This window comes from Esox lucius, chromosome 9, assembly GCF_011004845.1.
Source record: "Esox lucius isolate fEsoLuc1 chromosome 9, fEsoLuc1.pri, whole genome shotgun sequence".
Lineage (NCBI taxonomy): Eukaryota > Metazoa > Chordata > Actinopteri > Esociformes > Esocidae > Esox > Esox lucius.
The window spans coordinates 13717226-13744579 of NC_047577.1; the positions used below are offsets into that span (position 1 = coordinate 13717226).

At 45.3% G+C, this 27354-nt stretch overlaps 1 protein-coding gene across 1 annotated transcript in view; it reads right to left on the reverse strand.

The window, feature by feature from the left end:
- Positions 1–27354, reverse strand: part of LOC105012309 (ras and Rab interactor 2) — a 38196-nt gene that overhangs the window by 6596 nt on the left and 4246 nt on the right. Inside the window, 7 exon segments of the mRNA XM_013135331.3 lie at positions 2492–3898; positions 7289–7380; positions 8828–8900; positions 10341–10461; positions 10878–11076; positions 15799–15899; positions 19093–19209. Of these exon segments, the coding sequence (XP_012990785.2) occupies positions 2492–3898; positions 7289–7380; positions 8828–8900; positions 10341–10461; positions 10878–11076; positions 15799–15899; positions 19093–19173 (2074 nt within the window). The 5' untranslated portion in view covers positions 19174–19209.

Here is a 27354-nt window from a genome sequence, read left to right on the forward strand (position 1 = left end):
ATTTCCACTAATTCACAGCGATGGCCGGCAAGGGCTATTGTATAGAGGGAGGCAACCTGGAAGCTAGAGAGGAAATCTCTTAGGAAGGAAGTTTCTGTGGGACAATGTCTCCTAGATGGAGGTTTGTTATGGACAAAGTCTCCACAAGATCTCCAGATCAGGGGAGTAGGTCTCCGTCGGCTGAACTGTTTGAAGTGTGGATAGCTGGGTTTGGCAACATGACAGAGTTGAGGCTAGCCGCGGGTGACTGAGGTAAAAACTGGATCACGGTGACCCAAGACCACTTTGCACTTTGTATCTTGACCACTCCTAAGGCTGGTTGTTGGCAACCATACAAACGCATTTGGGACCAGGCTATAATCCGGTGAGTTCACTCCACCCAGAGCCTGGATAAATACATTTGAGGTAAATACACATTATCATAGGACAAACACACGCTCTGGTCTGCACATGCACAGCCCTGGGTTTCTCTTCTACGCTTGGGAGAGGTCTGACCCTGACTCCTTGGTGGGACAAATTTAGCCTGGTAAGTCCACAGACGTTGCTTCCCAGGGGGTTCACAACCTACTGAGTCCCATCCACTGAGCTAAAGCCAGGTCCCTCGTGAGGCAGGCCGCTGTCAATGACTGACTAGTACTAAACATTTACAGTCGGGATTACACGCGCTGCACGCCCTCGTCCTGTGTGACCAAACAGAGTTGGAACAGGAAGGAATTAGCCTGAATGTAAAGAGAGTCACAGGACAGTGTGGACTAGAGGGCATTGCAGCTGCGCCTATGATCAGTCATCGTGACCTCTACATGATTCGCGTGTGCAGGATGGACGTGCACACGAGCCACACTCAGTGTCGATATAAAAGTAACAACGACGTGCCTTGTCGGGGGGGGGGGGGGGGGGGGGGGGGGGGGGGTGAAGTGCCTTGCTTGATGGCACAACAACAGGGTTTAAACGCTACCGGGCCAGTGTTGCACCAGCGACCTTTGGGTTACTGGCCCTGCGCTGTAAACACTAGACTCGGCCAACCCTTCTCCGTATGTATGTAAGTGTGTTGCCGTGATGACAGTTCTCCATTTCCCTTAATGAAGACACGCATGTCCACTCTACTCCGGGATTACCAGGAAAACTATCCCTTTGAACATATCTTTTTACCACAATTACCAGTAAAGTGATCCTGTTTGGGCTCATAAAATACATGACTATAGCCAACACCTACTTAATGGTAAAACATATCACTGACGATGGCCATGCTATGGAAATAACCTAGTAGTACAAGATTCACTTCTCTTTTGCTTAAAGCTTTCCATAGTCTGTGGCTTTTACCATTATGTCAGCTTGGCTGTCTAGGCTACTCTTTACAGGAACACCTATGTCTGGGACATACTAATCTGTTTGGAGACTGTGGAGCAGACACAGGCCATCCTATGGCATAGTCCTGCCCTTTAGAGAGCAAGCTGTCTGTACTGGTAACCAGCTGAATCCATTTATGCATTGGCCTACCAAGAGCAAGCACTGCATTTTATTGTTATTGTTTTATTATCTCATATTATTTATGATCTTGTGGTTTTCTGGGAAGGAAAAGTCTATGTACACCATTGGTTCATATTAACGTGTCCTCGGCCCAATAAACAACCACTTCATGCTTTCTATTCCACAGCGAGAGAAACGTGACAGAGAGAGAGAGACCGAATGCAAGTGTGTTCACATTTGTGTTCAGCTAGCACTCCATAAAGCCCTTCTTCACTGAACAAGGCTAGGCTGTTGTTTACCAAGAACAAGGGTGCAAGAGTATTCATGTGAATACTTACTCAGCCCAAACTCAAAGAAAACACTCTTTGTCAGCCGCCACCACAATTTCACATTCAAACATTAGCACTCGCATCAGTCGGGCCTGGTTGAAAAGGGGACTGTGTTGTAGCCGAACCTCTCGGATTAGGCCTGTCCTCCGTCACCAGAACCGTACAAAGTATTTGGTCCGGGATTAAAAGAACCCATGGGATTTCATTTGGCAGATCACTGTCATATTTCCTGTTCTAACTGAACCTTGAATAAGGCTCGGCAGTTGGTGCCTTTCTGGGAATCGGTGCCAGGCTGGAAAGGGCCAGGAATAACTGACGTTAAGGAGGAGGGGGTACACTGGCATCTCCCTGGCATCGGAGTAACTCAACACTGGTCCCCGAAGCCGGACGGTCTTTATATGGACTAATAGGAAGTGCTCCTAATAGTACGGTTCAACTCTCAACAGGTCATGAATGTACATTTGTGGTAAAAGAGCGAGGTGTGTTTTCGGTCTCACTTCCACAACGGAGCTGGAATGGGTTGTGAGAAATTAGAAGAAAAAAAACCCCACAGGACGACGTGGTACGGAGAGATTTTCACGTCATACAGAGTACAGAGTCACTCACAGTATACACATGCCCACAGGTGCTGACGTTAACACACAATAACACACGATATGCCAGAGGGAGAAACGCACACACACACACACACTCACCAATCTGGTCCTCGGGTATGAGAGACTCTATTGGCGGGTCCAGCTCGGAGCTCTGGGTCAGGTAAGCCTTCATCTGGGTCATGAACTGCCTGAGAGTCTGAAGCAGATCCAACTGAGACGTGTGACATCCTTTGTTCTCCTGGACAAAACTGATGTAATCCTGAACAAGGCATCCAAAGTAGGTACTCTTGTCCTTGGACAGCTCCGCTATCCTCCTGACGGTCCTCCTTTCTGGGGTCATGAAGGTGCTGAAAACTCCGGACACTTTCCGGAACTGTCCCTTCAAGGCTTTAGGAATGATGAAGGGCCCCCCGCTCAACGCCACCCCGATTCTGGGCCCTCGCCGGCGGGATTTGAATGGAGGACGGAGACCCCGGTCCAGGTCGTTCTCCAGGCTGACGCCGTAGTCCTCGTCGTCGTCCTCCTCGAGGTCGTCGTCGTCGTCGTCGCTGCTGTCCTGGCGGTCGGCGTGGCGGGGTCCCGGCAGGCACGGGGGGCTGGGGGGGAGGGAGAGCGGAGGGTGGGGGTAGTCCAGGGAGTCTGAGGAGGACGTGGAGATGGACATGTCGCTCAGCCTCCCCTCACGCCTTGGGTTCTTATCCGGGCTAGGGGGGCTCATTCCTGCCCCTTCCTCCAGTGAGTTCGAGGGGAGGGTGGGCACCTGGCATGGGGGCAGCTTGGTGCGGGACAATGCCTTGGCGATGGTCTCGTCGTCAAGGGCGATGTGGCACCGGTGGGCATCGATGTCCGGCTTTTTGGGGCGTGGGGGAGGAGGATGTTGGAGGGGCACAGGGATTGGGGCGCTGCTCCCGCTCTTTTTGGACGGGCTGCTGTGCCGGGGCCCCATGGGAGGGCGGGGGGCGGGACGGCGACTCTGACTGGCGGGTTGCGGCGGTTCCCTAGCAACGACAACAGCAGCGGTCGTCTTGGGCATGCTGGGCTTCTGGAGAAGCGCGATGGGGGGAAGGGGAGCTTGGCGGCGCCGGGACAGCGTGCGGGGGGGCGGGGGCCGAGGAGGGCGCGACTTCCCGTTCACCTTCAGGGTCCCGGCTTCTCTGTCGGGGTCTGTGACAGGGGAAGACACCCCACTGCTGGGTCCGGGGGCTGAAGGTGCGGGCGGGACGTAGGATGAAGGCGATGGAGAGGATGGAGGCTCTTCCTGGAGCCGTCGGTGAGTCTGCAGGAAGAGGGGGTTGACGAAACAAAGCGCCCCGTTGGACTGGCTTCTCTCCAGGCAGGAGGAGGGTGAGGAGTGAGGTCGGGCCGGGGGGACACTACTGCTCCGGGTTACGCCCTGTCTCCCGTCTGTCTCCTCAGCGCGCCGGCTCTCTCTGTGGGGGCGCTGGGGTGGAGGGCGGCACGGAGAGACAGTCCTCCGAAGGCTGCCCAGAGCAGAGTGCCAGAATCCTAACAGACCGACGGAGAGAGGAGATATGAATCATACCGCATACGGTGCCTCTAAAACGTCTGTCTGACCTGACCCAACATACTGAATACGCTCACACACGCACACAGAAACGTTTGGCATGTGCAAAAAACACACGCAAGGCCGCACACGTGTGTTCACAAATGTACAGTACATTCAGTACATACTTTACTAGAAACACCCTCTGTACAACGCTGTGGATTCGGTTCAGTTAGGTCACCCGCTACCCCCCCTTACCTTAGCCACCAGTTGACTTATCCAGAGTTTCCACAATACAAGCAGTTAGGTCTGAGCTGAGGCACGGCCGGCGCTTGAGTTTCGCCCTGACTCGTTCTCTTTTTCTATTTGTAATCCTATGCTCTTCTCAGAGAACGGAGAGAATGTGGTGAGGTCAGCCCTGCATTGCCCAACACTGATTCACGAAAGCTGACAAACACCGAGCCACACTCAGAGACTCAGAGAGGGGAGTCACATATGTAAAACTGGGAGGAGTTTGAACGCTGGATCCCCCTCCCTCCTTGTCAGTCTTTCCCCACCCGTTTTCTTTCTCTCCTCCCACTCACTCTCTGACTCGCTCTACTCTCTCCCTTTTGTTCTGTTCCCGCCTCCTTTTTGACAGTCTCCTACGATGAATGGCATTTGTTTCCGTTTTGACAGGCCCTTTTGTTTTAACACTTGTATCCATTAAAACTATCTGCTCTATGGTGCCACTTGGCAAACATCCCTGTGTTAACTCAGAAACCAAAACACTAATACTCCTTTCACATAGAGAATAAGGGATAGTTTTATAATAAGGGATTGTTTCAGGAAATAAATAGTCTATGTTTTATATATGGTTGTCACTTATACATAGCAATGTTTACCACAGTATTTACATATCAATGTTTACCATGGTGTCATAGGTAATTTACACACATTGTGGTAGATGGGATTTCAGAGGGGAGAATTCTGAATGACATGAAGGATGAGCCAGATGGACATGTTTTCTGTAGAGATGGAGGACCAGGACGAGGCTTGGTTTTTATTTAGTCAGATTGTGCCTTTGTTTTGGTTATTTCTGGCCAATAGACCCATTTATTTACAGGTTTCCCTTCACGTACCTTTTATATCCAAAAAAAGACACCACAAAGTTCATGGCAATGTCAAAGGAGTAGGAGGCCCCGGTGCACAAATGAGCAAGAGGACAAATACATAAGTGTGTCTAAATTGAGAAACAAAAGCCTCCCAGGTCCTTAACTGGCAGATGAATTAAGTAGTACCAGCAAAAAACCCAGTCTCAGTCTCAACAGTGAAGAGGCGACTCCGGGATGCTGGCCCTCTAGGCAGAGTTGCAAAGAAAAAGCCATATCTCAGACAGGCCAATAAAAAGAAAAGATTAAGACGGGCAAAAGAACACAGACAGTAGACTGAGGAAGATTGGAAAAGTGTTATGGACAGACAAATCTAAGTTTGAGATGTTTGGGTCACAAAGAAGAACATTCACAGACCTAATGAAAAGATGCTGGAGGAATGCATGACGCCATCTGTCAAGCATGGTGGAGGCAATGGTTATAATAATAGTTACCATGATACATTTTACTGAAACACAAATGCCCTTGAAGAAACTCAAATTGTTTCCTGCAAGTCTAACAAACACTACAAAGCATGACCATGTAATTCATATTAATGATTAATTTACCACAACCATTACCTTTGTAACTCCAAATGTAGTTTGGAGTTGAATTAAAATAATTCATTAACTAACTTAGCTGTGCAAAAGCGTTATGTCCTTGGAAAAACCTTTGATAAAATTGTGTTCCTTCAAAACAATATTCTCATGCCAGGAGAGCAAACACTCAGAATTCAATTATAAATATTCAAATATTGGAGAGGCTACTAGACTATTTGCCTAACTACTAACCTATACAGACAGCATGTAATTCAAATTTTTCCTAAAATACCAGATACAAGGGTCTGCTAAGACACCATAACAGATCTTAAACATATGTTTAAAAATAGAAGCTGTTCTGTGGAGAAGGGAGTTTCCCCATATTACTGAGTCAGGAGCCTATGAATAGGATCCTAGCACCCCCCCCGCCACCCCCCCCCCCCACACACACACACACACACACCGTATACTGTGCATACTTGAAAGGGGTCGGTGCCTGGCGTGTGCGTGCCCGCATTTGTATGTGTGTGTGTGTGTTGCGCACGTGTTTGTGTCACACACACGTGTGTCTGTGATTCTCCACTGACCACACCCTCCTCAGCCGAGTTCTGCAGTGGGCCTGAAGGAAACTGACTCATACACTGGAGTTTAAGCAGAAGCAAAATAACAACCAGTTATCAGAGTGACTAACTAAACCTACCATAAAACTAGACAAACTGATCAGTGATTTAACTAGAAAAACATACAAACGAACGGAGTGAAACCAATAGAGACGATCAATATTAGCTCTGGGAATTGCAAGGGACCTCAGGATACGATATTATCACAGATCTTAGGTACTAACACAATAGGTATTTTGCGATTCTCTCAATTCTTGCAATTCTATATGTATTGGGATTCATTCTTGCAATTTACTGCTTCTTTTATGTTTTATTAGATCATGCTAAACAGTTAAATTACACAACCAAAGAAAAAGTCTGCCAAAAATACACTAGCTACCTTTTTATCCAACTTGCTATAATGATTAAAATAATTACTTCCAATGTGCATTTTGGAAGTTAATTAGCTAGTTACTAACAATCAGAAAGTTTCCTGTGTTAGTTGTTTTAAACCAGTGTTTCCCAATACTGGTCCTGGGGACTCCAAGGGGTGCATGTTTTGTTGTTGCCGTAGAACTCACACACCTGGCTCAAATTAAAGACTTCATGATAGGCTAATAGATCAATCAAGTGTGTAAGTGGTAGGGCAACATTTAAGTTAGGTGTGTGAGTGCTAGGACAAAAACTAAAATGTGCACCATTGGTCCCCAGGACCAGGATTGGAAAACTTGAATTTTCACACAGATTTTTCTGCACCTTTTTGCAAATAGTGGAAATTCAACCATGAAGCAGTTGGAATGGTGAACAATTTTAGATTGCAAATGTACGAACATAACGCAGATGATCGGTCATGAGCTTGCTGGGCGGAGCCAGAGTTGCGCTTTATACAATTTGCCATTCATTTCTTTCCTGGATTCTTATTTCCTCTTAATAAAAGCTCTGGTTTAAAACGATTCCAGTGAGGTTTCACATCTTCCCATAAATATGTGTCTTAAAGAAGGAGACTGAGAAGAATGCACATGCTGCTTTGGAAGAATATTATTATATATTTGGTTATAGTAGCCTTTTGAAATGCAAAATAAAATCAATTCAGCATGTCCCACATTCAGTTCTTAATAAAGTACCTGCTCCCAGTTGGGCTACCTCCTCCAGGTCTTTCTGAGTCTTGGCAGACGCAATGGCTTCTGGGAGCTTGAGGGGGAATGGCAGGACGTCTCTAAAAACAAAGAGGAGATACATTGGGAATATTCCAATGGGAAACGCTAACTAGTCTGGATATCAAACAGACATTCCAAGATAAGACTGTCCTAGTTAGTCTGTGCCTGCTGGATGTGGGTTCTATCTGGGTAGGTTGGTCACAGGGTTGTTGGTTCGTCCCAAGTCAACAAAACAATCTGGCCTGGCCACCAAAGTGCCTTCATAATGTCAACTGAAAGTGAACTGAGAAAGTTTGGAGTCTTCAGGTAGTGAATGTCTTTCCAAACAAGTGTGTCTTAGCAATGTACAAACACCCTTCCTGAAAGTGTAAAATAATAATAATGCAAATTGTGATCAACAGTAGTTTGTCCTGAGCTCTTCCCTAGTTAGAATCCAAATGTATTATGTATGGTGTCCCCATCAAAAGTACTGAATGAATTGACTAAATGTCTGCCCTTAATGAAAGTATGCCCTGCAGGAGTTCACCATCATTAGACATTTGGGGTCGTTACGTGTGGAGTTCTCTCAGTAGAGACCAGCTTCTGCATGGTTAAACATTATTGTGCATTACTGGCACAGTGGCAATGCTTTCCTGTTTCCTGTGTCTGTAGCTCTAAGCTGTCTGTCTGCATGGCTGGCACGAAGCTGGCCTAAAACCAGAAGTGAGAAGAGAGCTGTTCAGACAGGCTAGGTACTAGTGCTTACTTAACACAGATTATTATTTCCATCTAGGAGCTTTTGGCTTCAGCTGCTGCAGCCCTCCCAGCAGTGGAATGGCAAAGGGGGGAGGGAAAGGGTGTGGGTTGTGGTTACGGGTCCAGGGAAAGAGTGTGGTTGAGGGGTACGGGTCCAGGGAAAGGGTGTGGTTGAGGGGTACGGGTCCAGGGAAAGGGTGTGGTTGAGGGGTACGGGTCCAGGGAAAGGGTGTGGTTGAGGGGTACGGGTCCAGGGAAAGGGTGTGGTTGAGGGGTACGGGTCCAGGGAAAGAGTGTGGTTGAGGGGCACGGGTCCAGGGAAAGAGTGTGGTTGAGGGGCACGGGTCCAGGGAAAGGGTGTGGTTGAGGGGTACGGGTCCAGGGAAAGAGTGTGGTTGAGGGGTACGGGTCCAGGGAAAGGGTGTGGTTGAGGGGTACGGGTCCAGGGAAAGAGTGTGGTTGAGGGGCACGGGTCCAGGGAAAGGGTGTGGTTGAGGGGTACGGGTCCAGGGAAAGGGTGTGGTTGAGGGGTACGGGTCCAGGGAAAGAGTGTGGTTGAGGGGTACGGGTCCAGGGAAAGGGTGTGGGTGAGGGGTACAGTTCTAGGGAAAGGTTGTGGGTGAGGGGTACAGTTCTAGGGAAAGGGTGTGGGTGAGGGGTACAGTTCTAGGGAAAGGGTGTGGGTGAGGGGTACGGGTCCAGGGGGATGGAGAGAGTAGACAGAGGGAGAGGAAGAGAGTGCAATAGACTGTTACAAAAACAGGACTTTACCTGCTAATGCAGTAGAAGGCCACCAGGCGAAACAGATCTGCGAAACTGATCCCAGATCCGTCCAAAGAGAAGGCTGCAAACAGAGAATGTAGAGACACAAACTACTTGACCCTGTTCACCGACAGCCACATCTTGTCTTTGTTAGACTCTCCCCATAATCATGTGAAGTAAATTCTAGCCTCAACAAACTCTTAATTCTACATGAAGGCTAACTTGGGTAACGACAGTGTTGGGGTTTCTTAAAATGTGACGCTATGTCCAGCCAACATAAAGAAACGCAAAACGTGACCAGAAAAAAAAACATGAAAAGGGTTGACAACATTGACACTGAAAAGCGGTGAAACTTCTGAATCTTCAACATTCATTCTTTCGCTGTGTCATCATTCCCTGGCACATTTCCTGTTCCATTACTCATTAGGTTTTCTTTCTGTGACCTTGGTAGCGCAGCACAGTGCCACAACTGTACATGTTTCTTTCAGAGCGAACACCCAAAATATGGTTTGGGACGCTCGCATTGCTTCAGCCTCAACTCACAGCTGTATTCCCTGACATTTTCCTGGGCACGGATGGTTTCTTCCAAGATGGCTGGTCTTCCAGGTTTCCCGGGGTGGTAAGATATTCTCAGTTCCCCACACGACCATGACTACCCGCTTGACCTGGTTGAAACTATGAGATGCCGTGCTTGGTGATCGCCAGACATAATAGGACGCGTGTTGGGCACTTTCAACTAATCTGGCGCGAGAACATTCCCCCCGAAGTGTTGACAAGTTTTGACAGGTACTTCCAGGAGCGTTTTGGAAAACCTTGGTTGACTTTCTTGGGTGCTGTTATGTCTGGCGAAAACCAAACCCTGCATTCCGTGGTACTGACACCATGTAAAAGGTTAAGCATGGTGGTTGTGGTGTGTTGCAAAGACTTGCTAGACTTGCCACCGTTGAAGCATAGAATCTACTCTGTATCAGATCATTCTAAAAGAGCCTGTCAAGTGATCCAGCCATGAGCTGAGACTGAAGCACAACTGGGTCACGCAGCAAGACGATAATAGAAAACAGAATCCAAATGCCTGAGATTTCACATCCAAATGGCTGAGATTTCACATCCAAATGCCTGAAATTTCACATCCAAATGGCTGATATTTCACATCCAAATGGCTGATATTTCACATCCAAATGGCTGATATTTCACATCCAAATGGCTGAGATTTCACATCCAAATGGCTGAGATTTCACATCCAAATGGCTGAGATTTCACATCCAAATGGCGGAAAAGCCAATACACTGGAAGGGTTGTTTTGGCAGGATCTGAAGTGAGCATTTCACATGGAAAAATCAACAATCACCTTTGTTAGGTGATTAGGTTCTGTAAGTGTTTACATTTGTTAGTTGTTCAGATTTGTTTGATGTGCAGGTTTTGTTGGTGTATAGGTCCGTTAGGTTCTCTACAGGTGTTATGGCTCATGTAGTGTTTACCTTCTGTAGGCGTGCTGTGACATTAGGTTAATTAGCACACTCACTGTACTGGCTCTCTCTGACGGGAAAGTCACGTACGAGGGATCGTCCCGAGGCGTCATCGCCACTGACCCGGAGGGAGAGAACCTTCCTCTGCAGCGTGGATGACTTCCTCACCAGAAACACCTAGACGGGCCAAGGCAGACAGGTTCATTAAGTCTTCGGGAAGACAGACAGAGAGATTCACTAAGGCCTTTGAAAGACTCACCACCTATCCACACGTGTTCATCACCTCTCATCATCTTTATGTCCGTGCTTTGAGTCTGCACCGTACAAGTCTTTTTTTTCTATATTACAAGGGTTGGTTACATTACAAGTCATGCAATAAATAATACAAAAAAAAAGATAGAAATTATTATTTTAATCTGCCTAATGAGGTCTACCTTGGACATGTTGAATGATGCAAAAATCCCATATATAAAACCAGTGTATTTTAGTAGCACAACATTCAAGCTAACGTTAAGGTAAAGTAAAACAGTAAAAGCGCCACAATAACAAAGGTCATACTGTGCCCCTACAACCTTGACCCCCTGACTTCTCACCCCCGGTGTCTGCTGAAGCAGTATTTGTGTGGACTCCTCGTCACTGAGCGCAAGCAGTAGCCACACAGGGTGCGTCTGCCTCAGTCTGTCCAAAACGCTCATCCGCCTCCGCAGGGAGTCGTACCCAGAATCCCTTTCGCCAACGGAGCTGGCGCAAGCCAGCGACTGGAGGTAAACGCCGCTCACCTCGCCCTCCAACCTGTGAAGAAGAAAGTTAAAGACAGTGATTCAACATGCACAACCTGCTATTTGACTTGAAAATGTAAACAAATGTTTCCAGCGTTAACGCTGACTGAAATTGAATTGGGAGACAACAGGGCATTGGCTCCATCTCCTGGTGAGAATTAGTAGTACACCCGTTTCCAAAAATGTTGACGCTGTGTAAAATGTAAATAAAACAGAATGCAATAATATGCAAATGATTTAAACCCTCTACTCAATAGAAAGTACAAAGACAACATATCACATGTTGAACCTAAGACATTTTTATTGTATCTTGAAAAGTATATTCCCACTTTGAAGAGGGAATTTGATTGCCTCCGTCCCCGATCTCTTGGGACAGAGGCAACAAAAGACTGAAAAAGTTGTGTAATGCTAAAAAATAAACCTGGTGAAATATCAAACAACTAATTAGGTTAATTGGCAACAGGTCAGTAACATGATTGGGTATTAAAAGATCATTCCAGAGAGGATGGGTCTGTCACAAGTGAGGATGGGAAGGGGTTCACCACTCTGAAAGACTGCACGGGCAAATAGTTCAACTAGTTCAAATAGTTCAACAATTTAAGAACAACCCCCATCCCGTTTGGTGGGGGTAGTGTAGTGACCTTGGTAAGGCCGCTACTTGCCCCTCCAAAGGGGATATCCCTATTTGGAGTAGTGGGTAGTGTGCCCACCTAGGGAGCCGAAGGTTGCGGATTCGTGACACTGCCCCGCCAGACACAACAATATACAAGATCCAGAAACGATGCTGCCTTCTCTGGGCCCAAGCTCATTTACGATGGATGGAGGGAAAGTGGAAACATGTTCTGTGGTCTGACAATTCTAAATTATTTTTGGGAATCATGGATATATACAGGTTTTCAACAATCAACAACACATACAGGTTTTGGACCAACATATGCTGCCATCCAGACGACGTCTGTTTCAGGGAAGGCCTTGCTTATTTCAGCAAGACAAAGCTAAACCACATTCTGCATGTTTTACAACAGCATGCCTGCAGTCCAGACCTGTCACCCACTGAAAAAATTTGGCGATTTATTATACTAAAAATATGATAAAAGATACCCTGGCCCTAAATAAGTTAGAGGGATGGCCATCCTTGTCTTTATAAGTAGCAGTCTCGGCAACTGCTACATGTTTATCCACAGGCAATGTATTTAAACACTATTCTAGGGATAGGACGAATGAACATGAAGCTCAGAAGCACCGGTCAGTTTTCCGGCCTCTACTGTTTCGATGCAGTGTACCAGAAGCTTGTTTCAAATTAAGGAGAAGGATTTGAACAAGCAAGTTAATGAAGAGAGTCATAGAGCTAGTTATTTGATAGTAGTCGTAGAACAGTAATTTGAGAGTCATTCAAGAGAATCATTTAGTGTTGGTTAGCTATTAAATGAGTATTTAATTTGAGGAGTAGACAAGATAATTATTAAGAGTGTTGCATAACTAGGTTCTTGGAAAGGGTAATATGATTGTGTATTAGAGAGCAATTGAGAATGTGTGTATGAGAGTGTTCATTTTGTCAACAAAAATAGTGACGGAATGATTCGTTAAATAAAACATTTTCTGTGGCAGTTGACGAGGCGATAACTGACTGAATAGAAACAGAAAAAATACTTTTCATTTTGGTTGACAAAAACGAGACTAGACGAAATTATCTACCATACTCATTTAACTACTATAGTTGGAAAGTGGATTTAGGAAAGAGAGGTTCTCAATGTTTTTTTCCCCAAGATGCACTTTCAGATGTGATCAAAAGACTTCTGAAAGCGCATCATCCTAACATATCCGCACATACAAAGACCATGGTGTCTTACTTGGAGACGTGGGTACACCCTAATTTGTTAACTATCTAAACGTATTTGAATCTTCTGTTCTCCACTCGTTCCTACATTTCTTACAAACTGATAGTTCCATCCACGTCAGGTATACTACTCGAACAATAACGTATGTATCACATTTCCGACATTTCAAGCTTCCATAATGAGCACAGCGCTGCGCTACAAATTGTAATAAATAGGCCTAATTGCAGGCAGTATCGACATTGTAAGTGAGACATTGTGATATGTCCCATTACTCTTATTTGACATGGTGATATGTTTGGGCTACTATAGGTTAATGAGGCAATATCTGTGATTGGACTAAAACGATACTAAAACATAAGGGCTTTTTTTTTTTACCAAGTCACAAACTCCTGTTTTATTGAGGTTACTTTTTTCAATGATCTTCATTATTCATTCATTCTCACCAACACTTCGAATACACCGTTCCAGGTTAAATCCAGCTCCAGAAAAAATTAAGAGACCACTGCACCTTTTTCTTTCCTTTCCCAAAAAGTTGGAAAGGAAGGTTTTGATTGGAGGTAAACTTAGTTTAACAGTATCAATGTACAAACCCGATTCCAAAAAAGTTGGGACACTGTACAATTGTGAATAAAAACAGAATGCAATGATGTGGAAGTTTCTAATTTCAATATTTTATTCAGAATACAACATAGATGACATATCAAATGTTTAAACTGAGAAATTGTATCACTTCAAAGGAAAAATAAGTTGATTTCAAATTTCATGGCATCAACACATCTCAAAAAAGTTGGGACAAGGCCATGTTTACCACTGTGTGGCATCCCCTCTTCTTTTTATAACAGACTGCAAACGTCTGGGGACTGAGGAGACAAGTTGCTCAAGTTTATGAATAGGAATGTTATCCCATTCTTGTCTAATACAGGCTTCTAGTTGCTCAACTGTCTTAGGTCTTCTGTGTCGCACCTTCCTCTTTATGATGCACCAAATGTTTTCTATGGGTGAAAGATCTGGACTGCAGGCTGTCCATTTCAGTACCCGGATCCTTCTTCTATGCAGCCATGACATTGTAATTGATGCAGTATGTGGTCTGGCATTGTCATGTTGGAAAATGCAAGGTCTTCCCTGAAAGAGACGACGTCTGGATGGGAGCATATGTTGTTCTAGAACTTGGATATAACTGTCAGCATTGATGGTGCCTTTGCAGATGTGTAGGCTGCCCATGCCACACGCACTCATGCAACCCCATACTATCAGAGATGCAGGCTTCTGAACTGAGCGCTGATAACAATTTGGGTTGTCCTTGTCCTCTTTAGTCCGGATGACATGGCGTCCCAGTTTTCCAAAATGAACTTCAAATTATGATTCGTCTGACCACAGAACACTTTTCCACTTTGCCACTGTCCATTTTAAATGATCCTAGGCCCAGAGAAAACGCCTGCGCTTGTGGATCCTGTTTAGATACGGCTTCTTTTTTGACCTAAAGAGTTTTAGCCGGCAACGGCGAATGTCACGTTGAATTGTGTTCACCGACAATGTTTCCTGTAAGTATTCCTGAGCCCATGTTGTGATTTCCATTACAGTATTATTCCTGTATGTGATGCAGTGCCGTCTGAGGGCCCGAAGATCACGGGCATCCAGTATGGTTTTCCGGCCTTGACCCTTACGCACAGAGATTGTTCCAGATTCTCTGAATCTTTGGATGATATTATGCACTGTAGAGGATGGTAACTTCAAACTCTTTGCAATTTTTCTCTGAGAAACTCCTTTTTGATATTGCTCCACTATTTTTCGCCGCAGCATTGGGGGAATTGGTAATCCTCTGCCCATCTTGACTTCTAAGAGACACTGCCACTCTGAGAGGCTCTTTTTATACCCAATCATGTTGCCAATTGACATAATAAGTTGCAAATTGGTCCTCCAGCTGTTCCTTATCTGTACATTTATCTTTTCCGGCCTCTTATTGCTACCTGTCCCAACTTTTTTGGAATGTGTAGCTCTCATGAAATCCAAAATGAGCCAATATTTGGCATGACATTACAAAATGTCTCACTTTCAACATTTGATATGTTATCTATATTCTATTGTGAATTAAATATACGTTTATGGGATTTGTAAATAATTCCATTCCTTTTTACTCACAATTTGTACAGTGTCCCAACTTTTTTGGTATCGGGTTTGTAAATCACGAATGGCCAATTAACTGTAAAAACAGCCAGTAGCTACAGAGGATTTGTTCAGGATAGACACAAGAGGCTATACTGACACCTGGCCAATATGCAGGCCTGTGGTATAGTGGTTAATGACACAGCCTTTTACGTGGGCGACCCAGGTTCGAATCTCGGGAGGGCAACACTTTCTATTACAGGGCGGCTGAACTAGGCTTGCCTGGTTTCTTGTTTCCGGAGCTGTACAATACATCTAAATCAAACGTCATATTGTCATAATCAAACATGTCAAAGACATTACCATCTAAAATATCAAAACAGTATTTTAACAATTGTCCCCGAAACAAAACACAAATTAGATGACAATGCATAACCTGAAATGACTTCAATTTGTTTCCTACTTCTGATTAGAAAATCACACATTGGTGACCACATAGTATGTTACAGGTTTTTTAACCTGCTCTTGGAAATGGTCCCATTTTGAATCTCAACAGCGTTTTTATGTTTCCTCTGCCGGTCCCTCAAGTGACACAATAAAACAACGAGTCTACCATAACTTTGTTTTGGCCCACTCAAGTCTCCCCAATCACTACATTTATCCTTATCCTGTTTAACGACGGTGCCTCAACAATGCATTTGACTACACTGTTGAGCCACACCAGTGGATCACGTCTTGGAGGCCTGAGGAAAAAGTACCGGCTGGAAGATGAAGAAATGAATGGTGGGACTTACCCCTGTAGGATCACAGGGTCAGGGTCTCTGTCCATCGCTGTGGAGGTCTGGACCATCTCCTGCTTCAGCTCCCCGATCTCCGACGCAAACGTGTCTATCAGCTACACACACGGGAGGAGAGAGACAGGGATAAAGGAGCGCATATGGAGAGGGGTTTTTGGGTAGGAGATGGCGGGACCGGACACGACGGAGGAAAAGCTGAGATAAAATGTAATTAAGAGACAGAAACTGAAAGACCTAAGTGAGAAAGAGGCAGTGGAGAAAGGTAGAATATTAAAAAAAAGAGAAAGACAAAGAGAGAGAAAACAGGGTCAGTCCCAGAGAGGGGGAGACGATGGGAGAGAGCCTGGAACAGGGGAAGGGTTAGTCACTTTTCCTGTGTCTACCTCACTTCCCTCCATGGGACAGGAAACACGGAGACAAAGCAGGGCCTACACACACACACACACACACACACACACACACACACACACACACACAACAAAACACTATTTCTTAAATTCTCCACACATAGATAATGTAAACACGTTTATAAACATGGCTGAATGTCTCCTAATCTGATCTAGAGCATAGACAACTGGTCGCTCACTAGCTAGCTTACACGAGAGCGGAGTCTCAAATCGCACCCCAGTCGCAGTACATTAGAGTGGCCCAGACCTCGAGACAGAAGTTGTGTACTGAACAGGGAATAGGACGCCATGTGGAAATCAACCAAGGAGAGGGACTAGAAGGAACGAGGAAGGTATTTAGACTGTATGGGATAAACTCCACTGTTACCTGACAGCCTATTTCCATAGTGGAGATACATCTGCGTGTTTGGGCCATGACAACAGCACGTTTTTCAAACTACTTCTCCAGGGTTTGACAGAGTTTAGTCGTTCAGCAGACGCTCTTGCCCAGAGAGACTGACATCGGTGAGTGCATACGTTTCCATCCCGGCTCCGAATTGAAACCATCGCCCTAGTTGAACGCTTCCTTCAAAACTGAACACATCAGAACCAACAGAGGTTCATATCAACGATCTCCCTTTCTATATTTCTACTTTCAACAACAGAGCAGGTTTTTTTTAAGTGGTTCCAGGCATCAGTTAGTGCTCCTACATCAGTCCAGACAAGACAGGCAAAGGGAACATGTGGTTTCTCACAACTTGTTTTAGACTACTGGACCACAAGGTGGCAGCATGTCCCAGACTATGTAGCCTGTTCGTAGTACACGGCAACTACAGTCACACATCCAGAACCAGCTTACAATACCCCAATTTGATTATTAACCAGCGGTTTGGGAAACGAAAAATCTGTTCTTAGATTGTCTCTACTATCCCGCTGTCCACGGGCCAACCGGGTCCAGACCACTGTAACCACAGACCGCCGCCACCCCCTGGCTAGTACCTCTACTACAGACACTGTGTGGAGCTAGCTCTGTCTCTGTCTGTCTCAATTACTCTGGTCGGAACGCTTTTAAAAGGTTAGTCAGCAAAGAGCTATGTATAGTCCCCCCTGTAATCTGAACTGGAGAGACAGAGTGAGAGAGAGGGAGGTACACTATGCGATAGAGGAAAACTATGTGAGGGGACAGAGAAACTAGAAGACCTAGAGTTAGATGAGAGAGTAGGAAATAATACAGACATTCTGCTAGGGGAAGAGAGCGAGACGTGAAAAAAGAAAGAAAAGATTCCTGTCAACCAGAAAACAGGATCACACTAAAGCACAGGTGGTTGCTGAGTAAGAATTGACACTTCCATACTTCACACCTCTTTCTAGTTTTATTTATTTCTATATATCTGTCTGTCCCTCTTCTTGAACGTTCCACATCTCTCTAGTTCTATTGGATTCTATATATCTGTCTGTCCCTCTTCTTGGTCACCCACATCTCTCTAGTTTTATTGGATTCTATATATCTGTCTGTCCCTCTTCTTAGTCACCCACATCTCTCTAGTTTTATTGGATTCTATATATCTGTCTGTCCCTCTTCTTGAACATTCCACATCTCTCTAGTTTTATTGGTTTCTATATGTCGGTCTGTCCCTCTTCTTGGTCATCCACATCTCTCTAGTTTTATTGGTTTCTATAGATCTGTCTGTCCCTCTTCTTGGTCACCCACATCTCTCTAGTTTTATTGGTTTCTATATATCGGTCTGTCCCTCTTCTTGGTCACCCACATCTCTCTAGTTTTACTCTCTCTTGCTCTTCATCCATCTACCCCAGCTGTCCCTTTTCCCCAATTGTTTCAAACGTGTTGGAAAGCGCTTTCTTCCTTCTCGCTCTCTGTTTCCACCTCCTGCAACACCCTCTTCCTCTCTCTTCACTTCGTTTCACCAACTCTCTCTTCAAGAAGGGGCGTGTCCGACAACAACGCCGCCATTCACTTGAGCTCTTTAATGAGCAGGCCGTTGAGGTAAGTGATTCTCGGCATGGGCTGATGATTAAAACACAACGGCGGACTCAACGGGAAACAATGCTGTTTTGACACACAGAGGGAGCATTTACTGGGGCTAGGCAAAGTGGACAGGGAAAGACAGAGGATGAGAGGGGAGACAAAAAAAAGAGAGGAGAAAGTGAGGGAGAGTCAGAGGGAAAGAAGAGAAAGAAAGGGGTGAAGTGAAAACGAGAGAGGTGATGAGGACAGAGAGATGATGAAAGTTACAAGACCTGGCGACATCCCTTTTGTCAGTGAATCATTGAGTCTCTCTTCAATATGCACAGAAACCCCAGCCCCATCTTAAACCACTGTAGACATCTACATAAATAAATATATATGTTTATATATACATAAACAATACGTAAGTGACTCAGGCCAGCATACTGTAATGGATAAACCTCTCTGTTATCTGACAAGGCTATTTCCATAGCAAAGACACATCAGCTTGCATCCCTCTCTTCTCAATATCTACGGTGCTACGGCCAGCAACGGCATTCTGCTGAGTCGAACTTTAATGAAAGAATTTAATGAGAAAAGAGGGTGACTTAGTTCAGACTGCCTAAAGTGCTGACCACTTCTCCACGTTTCCTAACTGGCCTGCCTTTGTATTTGATGAGACCTGTGTGTGTGTGTGTGTGTGTGTGCGCCGCATTTGCCACAATTCCAAAAATTGCAGCTGGCATTCTCCAAACCCCAATCTGTCTTTCAACAGGAGTAATAAAACGCTGCAAGAAACTGCTAAGTAACAGCAAGCAAAAGGGCAGCTAAAGAGCGCCTGGCGAAGGCCTCCAACGTAAGCCCAGAGAACGTGTCGTGTGCAAGGAGGATCTAGAGGCTGACAGACAAGACTGACTGGTACGAGCACCCATGAGTTACCTTAAAGAAGCTCCCACTCCTGTCCATGCCTGTTGTACTCCGGTCGCCGTGCCCGTCGGCTCGGGGCAGCGTAGCAGCCATGGCGGTCCTGAGTCGGGGTTTCCGTCCGCTAGGGTCCTGTGGGGTTCCACACAGACATACTGATTAGTTGTGGTGAGGCCGCAGCAAGTGTACAAAAATGACAGAGGCTAGAGGGACAGTTGAAACTCTCCCTCTGTCCCTCTTGCTAGCTTGCTGTCCGGTGTCTTGGCAGTCAGTGTCTTTTTCCGGCATTTAGCCTGCAGCCAACACTGTTAATCCCTTCTCTTCTTCCTGTGTTGTCGCGGGTGTGTCTGAAGGCTTTCGTGTCAAACAACGCACTTGGTCAAATAAACAAGTTTCAACACCAACATCCTGTAACAAGAGAAGTCCAACATATTTACAAAGCGATTATATTACTTTGTAGTCCCAAGTCAAGTAAAACAGATTTAAATAAATAAAGAGAGAGGAGCGTTCAGCACCAGTGTTCACAATAGACATGGAACAGGCGGGTGGGCTGTATGTGTGCGACTGAATACGTGTTTTGGTGTGAACGGTAAGCGTGTGTGTGAGGAGGAGTGTTGGCGAGACACACTGTGTGAATGAACTGGAGTGTGTGTTGAGTTTGAGTGTGTGTTGAGTTTGAGTGTGTGCCCAGAGAGGCCTAAGGTTCAGATTAAAGTTGAAGACATGCGAGTAGTGAGTTCAACAGACTGATGTTCTGAGGGGTCCAAGCTGTTTAATCCAACAGGGCTCTGCTCCCCTCCATGTTTCGATGTCTTTCGAGGCCTACCGCTGTGGTACCGTCAGTAAACTTGATGGTTGAGTTGTGGGTGAACAGGGAACGGGGGGGGTTGGGGCACATGTTGAGGGTCAGCGCAGCGGAGGGCCTGCTCTGAGAAGTAATCTTCCAGTGAACTCTTGTGTAACAACGCTGTGATAACTTTTCATTTCCTCCGACAGAGGCCAAACAAGGGCGTTTGTATCCACAGGCTGGCTCACGGCTAGGGACACAGCTATGTATTCTGTGTGTGTGTGTGTTCACGTGCGTGAATGAAAGGCTGTGTGTGTGTGTGTGTGTGTGTGTGTGTATATATGTGTGTGGGGGGTTATTGGAGGCTGTGGATGAAAGGGCTAGGTTGTGCATCTCTTTTTCTGTCTCCTCTCCAGCTCTCGGTTCCAGGCTGAAGCAATTTGCAGGACCCCTGTCTTTCCCTCGCCTCTCTCTATCTGGCATCGGTTCAGTGAGATGTTCTATTCACTTTCATCTCCAACAGGAAGGAAGTTACCCCCCCACCCCCGTGCGCGAGTCCACACACACACACACACACACACACACACACACACACAGAATAGAGAATAAAAGAGACAGAGCAGAGGAATGGCCTAGTTTTCACCTCAGATGGTGTAGTCCTGGGTAACACCATATCAGCTGTTCAGTAGGAGCATCATTTCAGCTCAGCGTTATTTGGGACAATGAAGGCTTTCATTTGACCTCCCGATCCATGAAAACAGATAACATGCCTTGCATTTGTCCCGGCATGAGCCCGGGACCGGCTAATCAAACACAACGATTACTGTTGACCATCGCGAAGGAATAAAAAGAAAACTGACCATAGGTAAAACACCCTTTCTAAAGGACTGCCCTAGAAAGCAGGGTCAGCGTTATCCAGGCAGGGGCCCCAGAGATAAGGAACGGGGGACAAACGCTTATTAAACTCGCCAGGTAACTGTTTGAGTTTCCCAGGAAATCCCTCTGTGAATTCAGGGACGCTGGAACCATTAAGTCCCCCTGCCATCGTGTCAGCAGAAAATACCTTGAATCCCCAGACAAGCAGCTGAAAATAACTATCGGAAATTACAGTATAGCCTGTCTTCAAGGGTAAGTCTGGCTTGATAAGCCGTGGACATTTTGTGGAGGCAAAATGAACAACCGGGTTCGCAGTGAAAGACTAGGGAGCAGAGCATTACATCTGGTTTTATTACCCAGGCCATCATGGACTATGAAAAGGGGAGGCTTAAATCCAATCATCCATTAAATTACTGCGGGCCAGAGGATTCCCAGGACAACCATTCCTCCCTGTTGACTCTGTATCTCCTATTAATGACTGTTCATGTGCCTGTTATATAGTATGGTTCTATAAACTCTTTAGACAACAAGCTAAAAAGGCTTGGCCTCACACTACTGTTTATGCAGCATACCTCCTATTACAGTGAACAGCCTGCCACTACTGTTTATGCAGCATACCTCCTATTACAGTGAACAGCCTGCCACTACTGTTTATGCAGCATACCTCCTATTACAGTGAACAGCCTGTCCCTACTGTTTATGCAGCATACCTCCTATTACAGTGAACAGCCTGCCACTACTGTTTATGCAGCATACCTCCTATTACAGTGAACAGCCTGTCCCTACTGTTTATGCAGCATACCTCCTATTACAGTGAACAGCCTGCCACTACTGTTTATGCAGCATACTCCTATTACAGTGAACAGCCTGCCTACTACTGTTTATGCAGCATACCTCCTATTACAGTGAACAGCCTGTCCCTCCTGTTTATGCAGCATACCTCCTATTACAGTGAACAGCCTGTCCTACTGTTTATGCAGCATACCTCCTATTACAGTGAACAGCCTGTCACTACTGTTTATGCAGCATACCTCCTATTACAGTGAACAGCCTGTCCCTACTGTTTATGCAGCATACCTCCTATTACAGTGAACAGCCTGTCCCTACTGTTTATGCAGCATACCTCCTATTACAGTGAACAGCCTGCCCCTACTGTTTATGCAGCATACCTCCTATTACAGTGAACAGCCTGCCACTACTGTTTATGCAGCATACCTCCTATTACAGTGAACAGCCTGTCCCTCCTGTTTATGCAGCATACCTCCTATTACAGTGAACAGCCTGCCACTACTGTTTATGCAGCATACCTCCTATTACAGTGAAACAGCCTGTCCCTACTGTTTATGCAGCATACCTCCTATTACAGTGAACAGCCTGTCCCTACTGTTTATGCAGCATACCTCCTATTACAGTGAACAGCCTGTCCCTACTGTTTATGCAGCATACCTCCTATTACAGTGAACAGCCTGTCACTACTGTTTATGCAGCATACCTCCTATTACAGTGAACAGCCTGTCACTACTGTTTATGCAGCATACCTCCTATTACAGTGAACAGCCTGCCACTACTGTTTATGCAGCATACCTCCTATTACAGTGAACAGCCTGTCACTACTGTTTATGCAGCATACCTCCTATTACAGTGAACAGCCTGTCCCTACTGTTTATGCAGCATACCTCCTATTACAGTGAACAAGCCTGCCACTACTGTTTATGCAGCATACCTCCTATTACAGTGAACAGCCCTGTCCCTACTGTTTATGCAGCATACCTCTATTACAGTGAACAGCCTGTCACTACTGTTTATGCAGCATACCTCCTATTACAGTGAACAGCCTGCCACTACTGTTTATGCAGCATACCTCCTATTACAGTGAACAGCCTGTCACTACTGTTTATGCAGCATACCTCCTATTACAGTGAACAGCCTGTCCCTACTGTTTATGCAGCATGTTTAATACTGAACTGAATAAAAACACCCTGCAAATAATCCTAATATGAGTAACCTAATCTCTTTTTTTTTTGCACAGCATTTGTGATTTAATCTCCAATTTCCAATAAGGAAGGAAAACCCGTAACTATCATTGTTGTCGTTAATGTTTGGGGATTCACGTGAGACCTTACCATGAGACACCATTGTAACTGAACACACCATGTAAATCAACCCAGCAATCGATTACTGCACTGTGGCCTGGATGAACCAATAGCACGTTACGATGCCTCGCATCCAGGTTAAGGTGACACGAATGGGAGGGAGGTCATGTGGTCTGATGAGCTTTTTGGTCTAAACTCCACTCGCCGTGTTCGGAGGAAGAAGAAGGATGAGAACAACCCCAAGAACACCATCCCAACCGTGAAGCATGGAGGTGGAAACAGCGTTCTTTGGGGATGCTTTTCTGCAAAGGGGCCAGGACGACTGCACCGTATTGAGGGGAGGATGGATGGGGCCATGTATCGCGAGATCTTGGCCAACAACCTCCAAGAAAATCTTTGGAGGGAGCTGAAAGTCCATATTGCCCAGCCTGAAGGATTGGGCCAAAATTCCTCCTGCAGTGTGTGCAAACCTGGTCAAGAACTACAGGAAACGTATGATCTCTGTAATTGCAAATAAAGGTTTCTGTACCGAATATTAAGTTCTGTTTTTCTGATGTATCAAATACTTATGTCATGCAATAAAATGCAAATGAATTACTTAAAAATCATACAATGTGATTTTCTGGATTTTTTAGATTCCGTCACTCACAGTTGAAGAGTACCTATGATAAAAAAAAATACAGACTTCTACATGATTTGTAAGTGGGAAAACCTGCAAAATCGCCAGTGTATCAAATACTTGTTCTCCTCACTGTATCTAATTAATATACATAATATTAATGTATTTATTTTATATATTAATGGGTCTATTAATGGGTGAATGCATTAATTCATGTATTTATTTCTCAGTGTATTTATTAATTGATTTGCCCTTTTCAGTGAGCATATATTTATTTCGAATTATTCCAGGTTTGGTCCTCCAAACCAAAGATGTTTCAACAAATCTGGAGAAAAGTTCCTGTTTGTTGATGTTGTATTGGATAGAGGGTAATCATCCGTGTCTGTGTGTTAGTCCTGGATTGAGTATGCGTGTCTCTATGTGAAAAACATTGTGTCCCTGTGTGTGGAATTGCCAGGGGGGGGCAGTTCAAGTCCCAGTGTGGGGAGACTCACTCAGATGTGTCTTTGATAGTCTGCAGCTGAGGCACTAACACACAAACACACACGCACGCACGCGCACACAAACACAATCCAACACACACAGTCACACCCACAAACAAACAGTCACACGCAACTACGTGCACTGTCAGAAATAACGTTTACACTGGCACTTGTGTGACGTCCAATTCCAGAAAGCCCCTCTCTCCCCCCCTCTAACCTTTTTAATAGGAGTCCTAGGGATGCACAATAATGCATATCTTCTGCCAGATGTTCTTCAGCAAATGCTGCCAAGACATTTTTGCGCGTTACAAATACATGTGGGTTAGGCATGGTGTCCCACCCCTTCCCCACAGTATACCATATAATACCATACCACACTTTCTATACTGGGAGGTTTGGATCCTATTTGGTTGGCTAATAGCTGTTGTATATGAGACCATATATATCCCACGGCTATGACATCACATCCCTTTTTACTGTTCTAATTGCACTGGTAACCTGTTCATAAGAGCAATAAGACATTGTGATATATTGCCAATATTCCACGGCTAAACAACTGTGTCCCAGCAATCTGCGATGCGTCGTGCCTAAGAATAGTTCTTCACCATGGGTATATTGGCCAAATACCACAACCCCTCATGCCGTATTGCTCACATAACACACCATGCTACACCATTCTATACCTCACCACACCAGAGCATATCACTGTATACCTTACCACAGTATACCATACCACACCTTATCATACAACACCATAACATTCCACAGCATACCCCACCACACCAAAATATACCAAAACTTCACATACAGTGCCACACTACACTATACCCACCATACCACACTGCACACTATAACGTACCTCACCATACCACACCACACCAAATCATTATCATACCACACCTCACCAGAGCAGATGTAGAAGTAAAACACTGACCAGTATTGTGTCAAATATGTGCTTGAGCCTCCAGTCTCTTTCTCATCATAAAAGCCTTTGATATAGACCTACTGTATAACAAATTTAATCAAGTTTTATTTTTTGTATTTGAGAATGGAATACACCAGCATTTGGGGGGGGGGAAAGTAAACACTTCCCTGTTTCTCATTTAAAAAACTGTAATCTGCAGCGAAATGTTTCTTCCATGTGCAGACTATGAAACACTAGCTAAGTACACTCACCAGACAGAGCTCTCATGGGGAACAGTGTTATTGCTCAGACCTTAGGCAACAGAGGGAAAGTACAGTGCGCATGTGTGTGTGTGTGCGCGTGCTCACAGTATGTTGCATGTCATGGTTTACAATAATCACAAAGGATTGGCATGACACACCTATAGTCATTTCAAGGAAATTGCAATTCTCCATCATCAAGGGCAGGACATTGTTGGCTTTCTTGGCAGTTTGGATTTTTCCTCCCAAAACCCAATGATGGTATATCATGTCATAAAGGAAGTAATTGCTCTTGTGTGTAAGATCAATCCATACATTTTTTTTATAAAGCCCTTTTTACAACAGCAGTTGTCACAAAGTGCTTTTACAGAGACACCCAGCCTTAAACCCCAAGGAGTAAACAACAGTAGTAAGAACAACGTGTTACACTGTGAAGCTAAACTTTGATCCTGCTGGAGGTGAGAAAACGTGACACACTCAAACTGTTGGGAATTGTGCCAAGGAAGGCCGGCTCTGGGCCCAATCCTGGTTGTTGGCTGGGGGAATGCGCGCTCCTCCAGCACATACATTCTGGCGAATACTTCTTGGTGGAGCAAGCATTCTCATAAGAGAATGGCTGGGTGAAATGCACATCTTGATCTTCAACCCCCCCCCCCCATTGAGGCACGGTCCTAATCATGAAGCAGGTGGGGCCAATGGTTTCTGTCTGGAAAGAGGGGCGCGCTATCCTTTTTATTCCACGCCTGATCCTATAGCTCCCTTTGTGTTTGTGTCATGATCCTATAGCTTTTTGTTAGTATCACACAGTAACCTGTGTGTCTCTTCCCTATATTCTGAGGGAAGGGGCACAGACAGCAACCCTGGAACACTGACAGGACAGATCTCCCTTGGGGATGATGCCACTGCTCAGACCTCAGGGAACCAAGGGGTGGGACAGTGTGTGCGGATCAGAGAGCAACAGGGAACGCAACCGAGAGGGACAGACAGAGAGAACATTGAGTGAGATCGACAAAGCACAGATTCTCTGGGCCCCCCCCCCGCAGGTTCTCAGTTCGGGACCTCCCACCCCTCAAGATGTCTTGCTAAATAAATAGGCACACCAGCCTAGTAGCCAATCATTTCCATTGGCCTATGTACAGTTCAGTTGATCTGTTTTCACCGAATCTAGGCCAAAAAAAACTGTGATGTTGCAAAGATCCACGAAGATAAGTGGAAGGGGAGGATGTTATGGGAAAATCTAAAACACAGGAAACAACTCTTTTACGGCGAGGCGTTTTCGACTCTGGGGCATCTGAGGCACTACCTAATTCAAGAAACTTTTTCACTTGAAAGACAAAGTCAGAAGGGTAGAAAAAATGGGCCAGAGAGCCATAAACACGATACTGTCTGTCCGACTCACCCGGATAGATTATTAGACACAAACGGCTCACAGTCTGAATTACTGAGAAAATAAAATGGAGAAGATGGACACTGGCCACAAAAACTGTGGGGGAGTCCGCTGTAGCCAGCGTAGAGAGAGAGCAAAAGATAAGAGAGTTTATTTATATAAGAAATGCTCCCTGAGGCTTGAAGAGGATTTCTTAAATATAAATGCTGTTACTGCGGTTAAGACAGAGCTGACCCCGTCAAACACGAAACAGAAGATGTTCCCTAACGTTCAGAAGACGTTCCCTAACGTTCTCTGTGCGTGTTAGTGCACTGGTATGGCTAGATAACTACCAATTTCTGTCCAAAAGACATGTACTGCAGGTGTGACAAAAGGCTTGCAATAAGGAACCTCTGGTACCGAGTTTTCTTCTGTTAGGTACTTCCTAGTTTGTTTCAGATATTCTTCATTTGAAATGTCAAAGTTCAAGCCTCTGCACCACCACGCCAACAAAAAACAAGAAAAAAAACAAATAGCATAATCTTCAAGACCACACAGTAAATTGTCCCCCTGTCCTCTCTCCTGCCACCCAGATGATCAACTACTGTTAACACTCTCTTGTTGCCATGGGAGAGAAACATCTAAAGAATGAGAGAGAGAAGGGAACATTAGCACTGAGTTTAGTTGGGCATAACGTGAGAAAACATTTCGCAACAGATAACTAGATGTTATCCTCAGACTGGAGTATTAGTGGAGTAACTAAAGAGAAGCGATACACCAAAGGAAAGACATAAGCGAGGAGTAAGTAGTATAAACTATTCAGACAAGCTAGCCAGAGGAATGATAGTTATGTCACTCTGTTTTGGCCTCAAGGATGGAAGAACAACCTG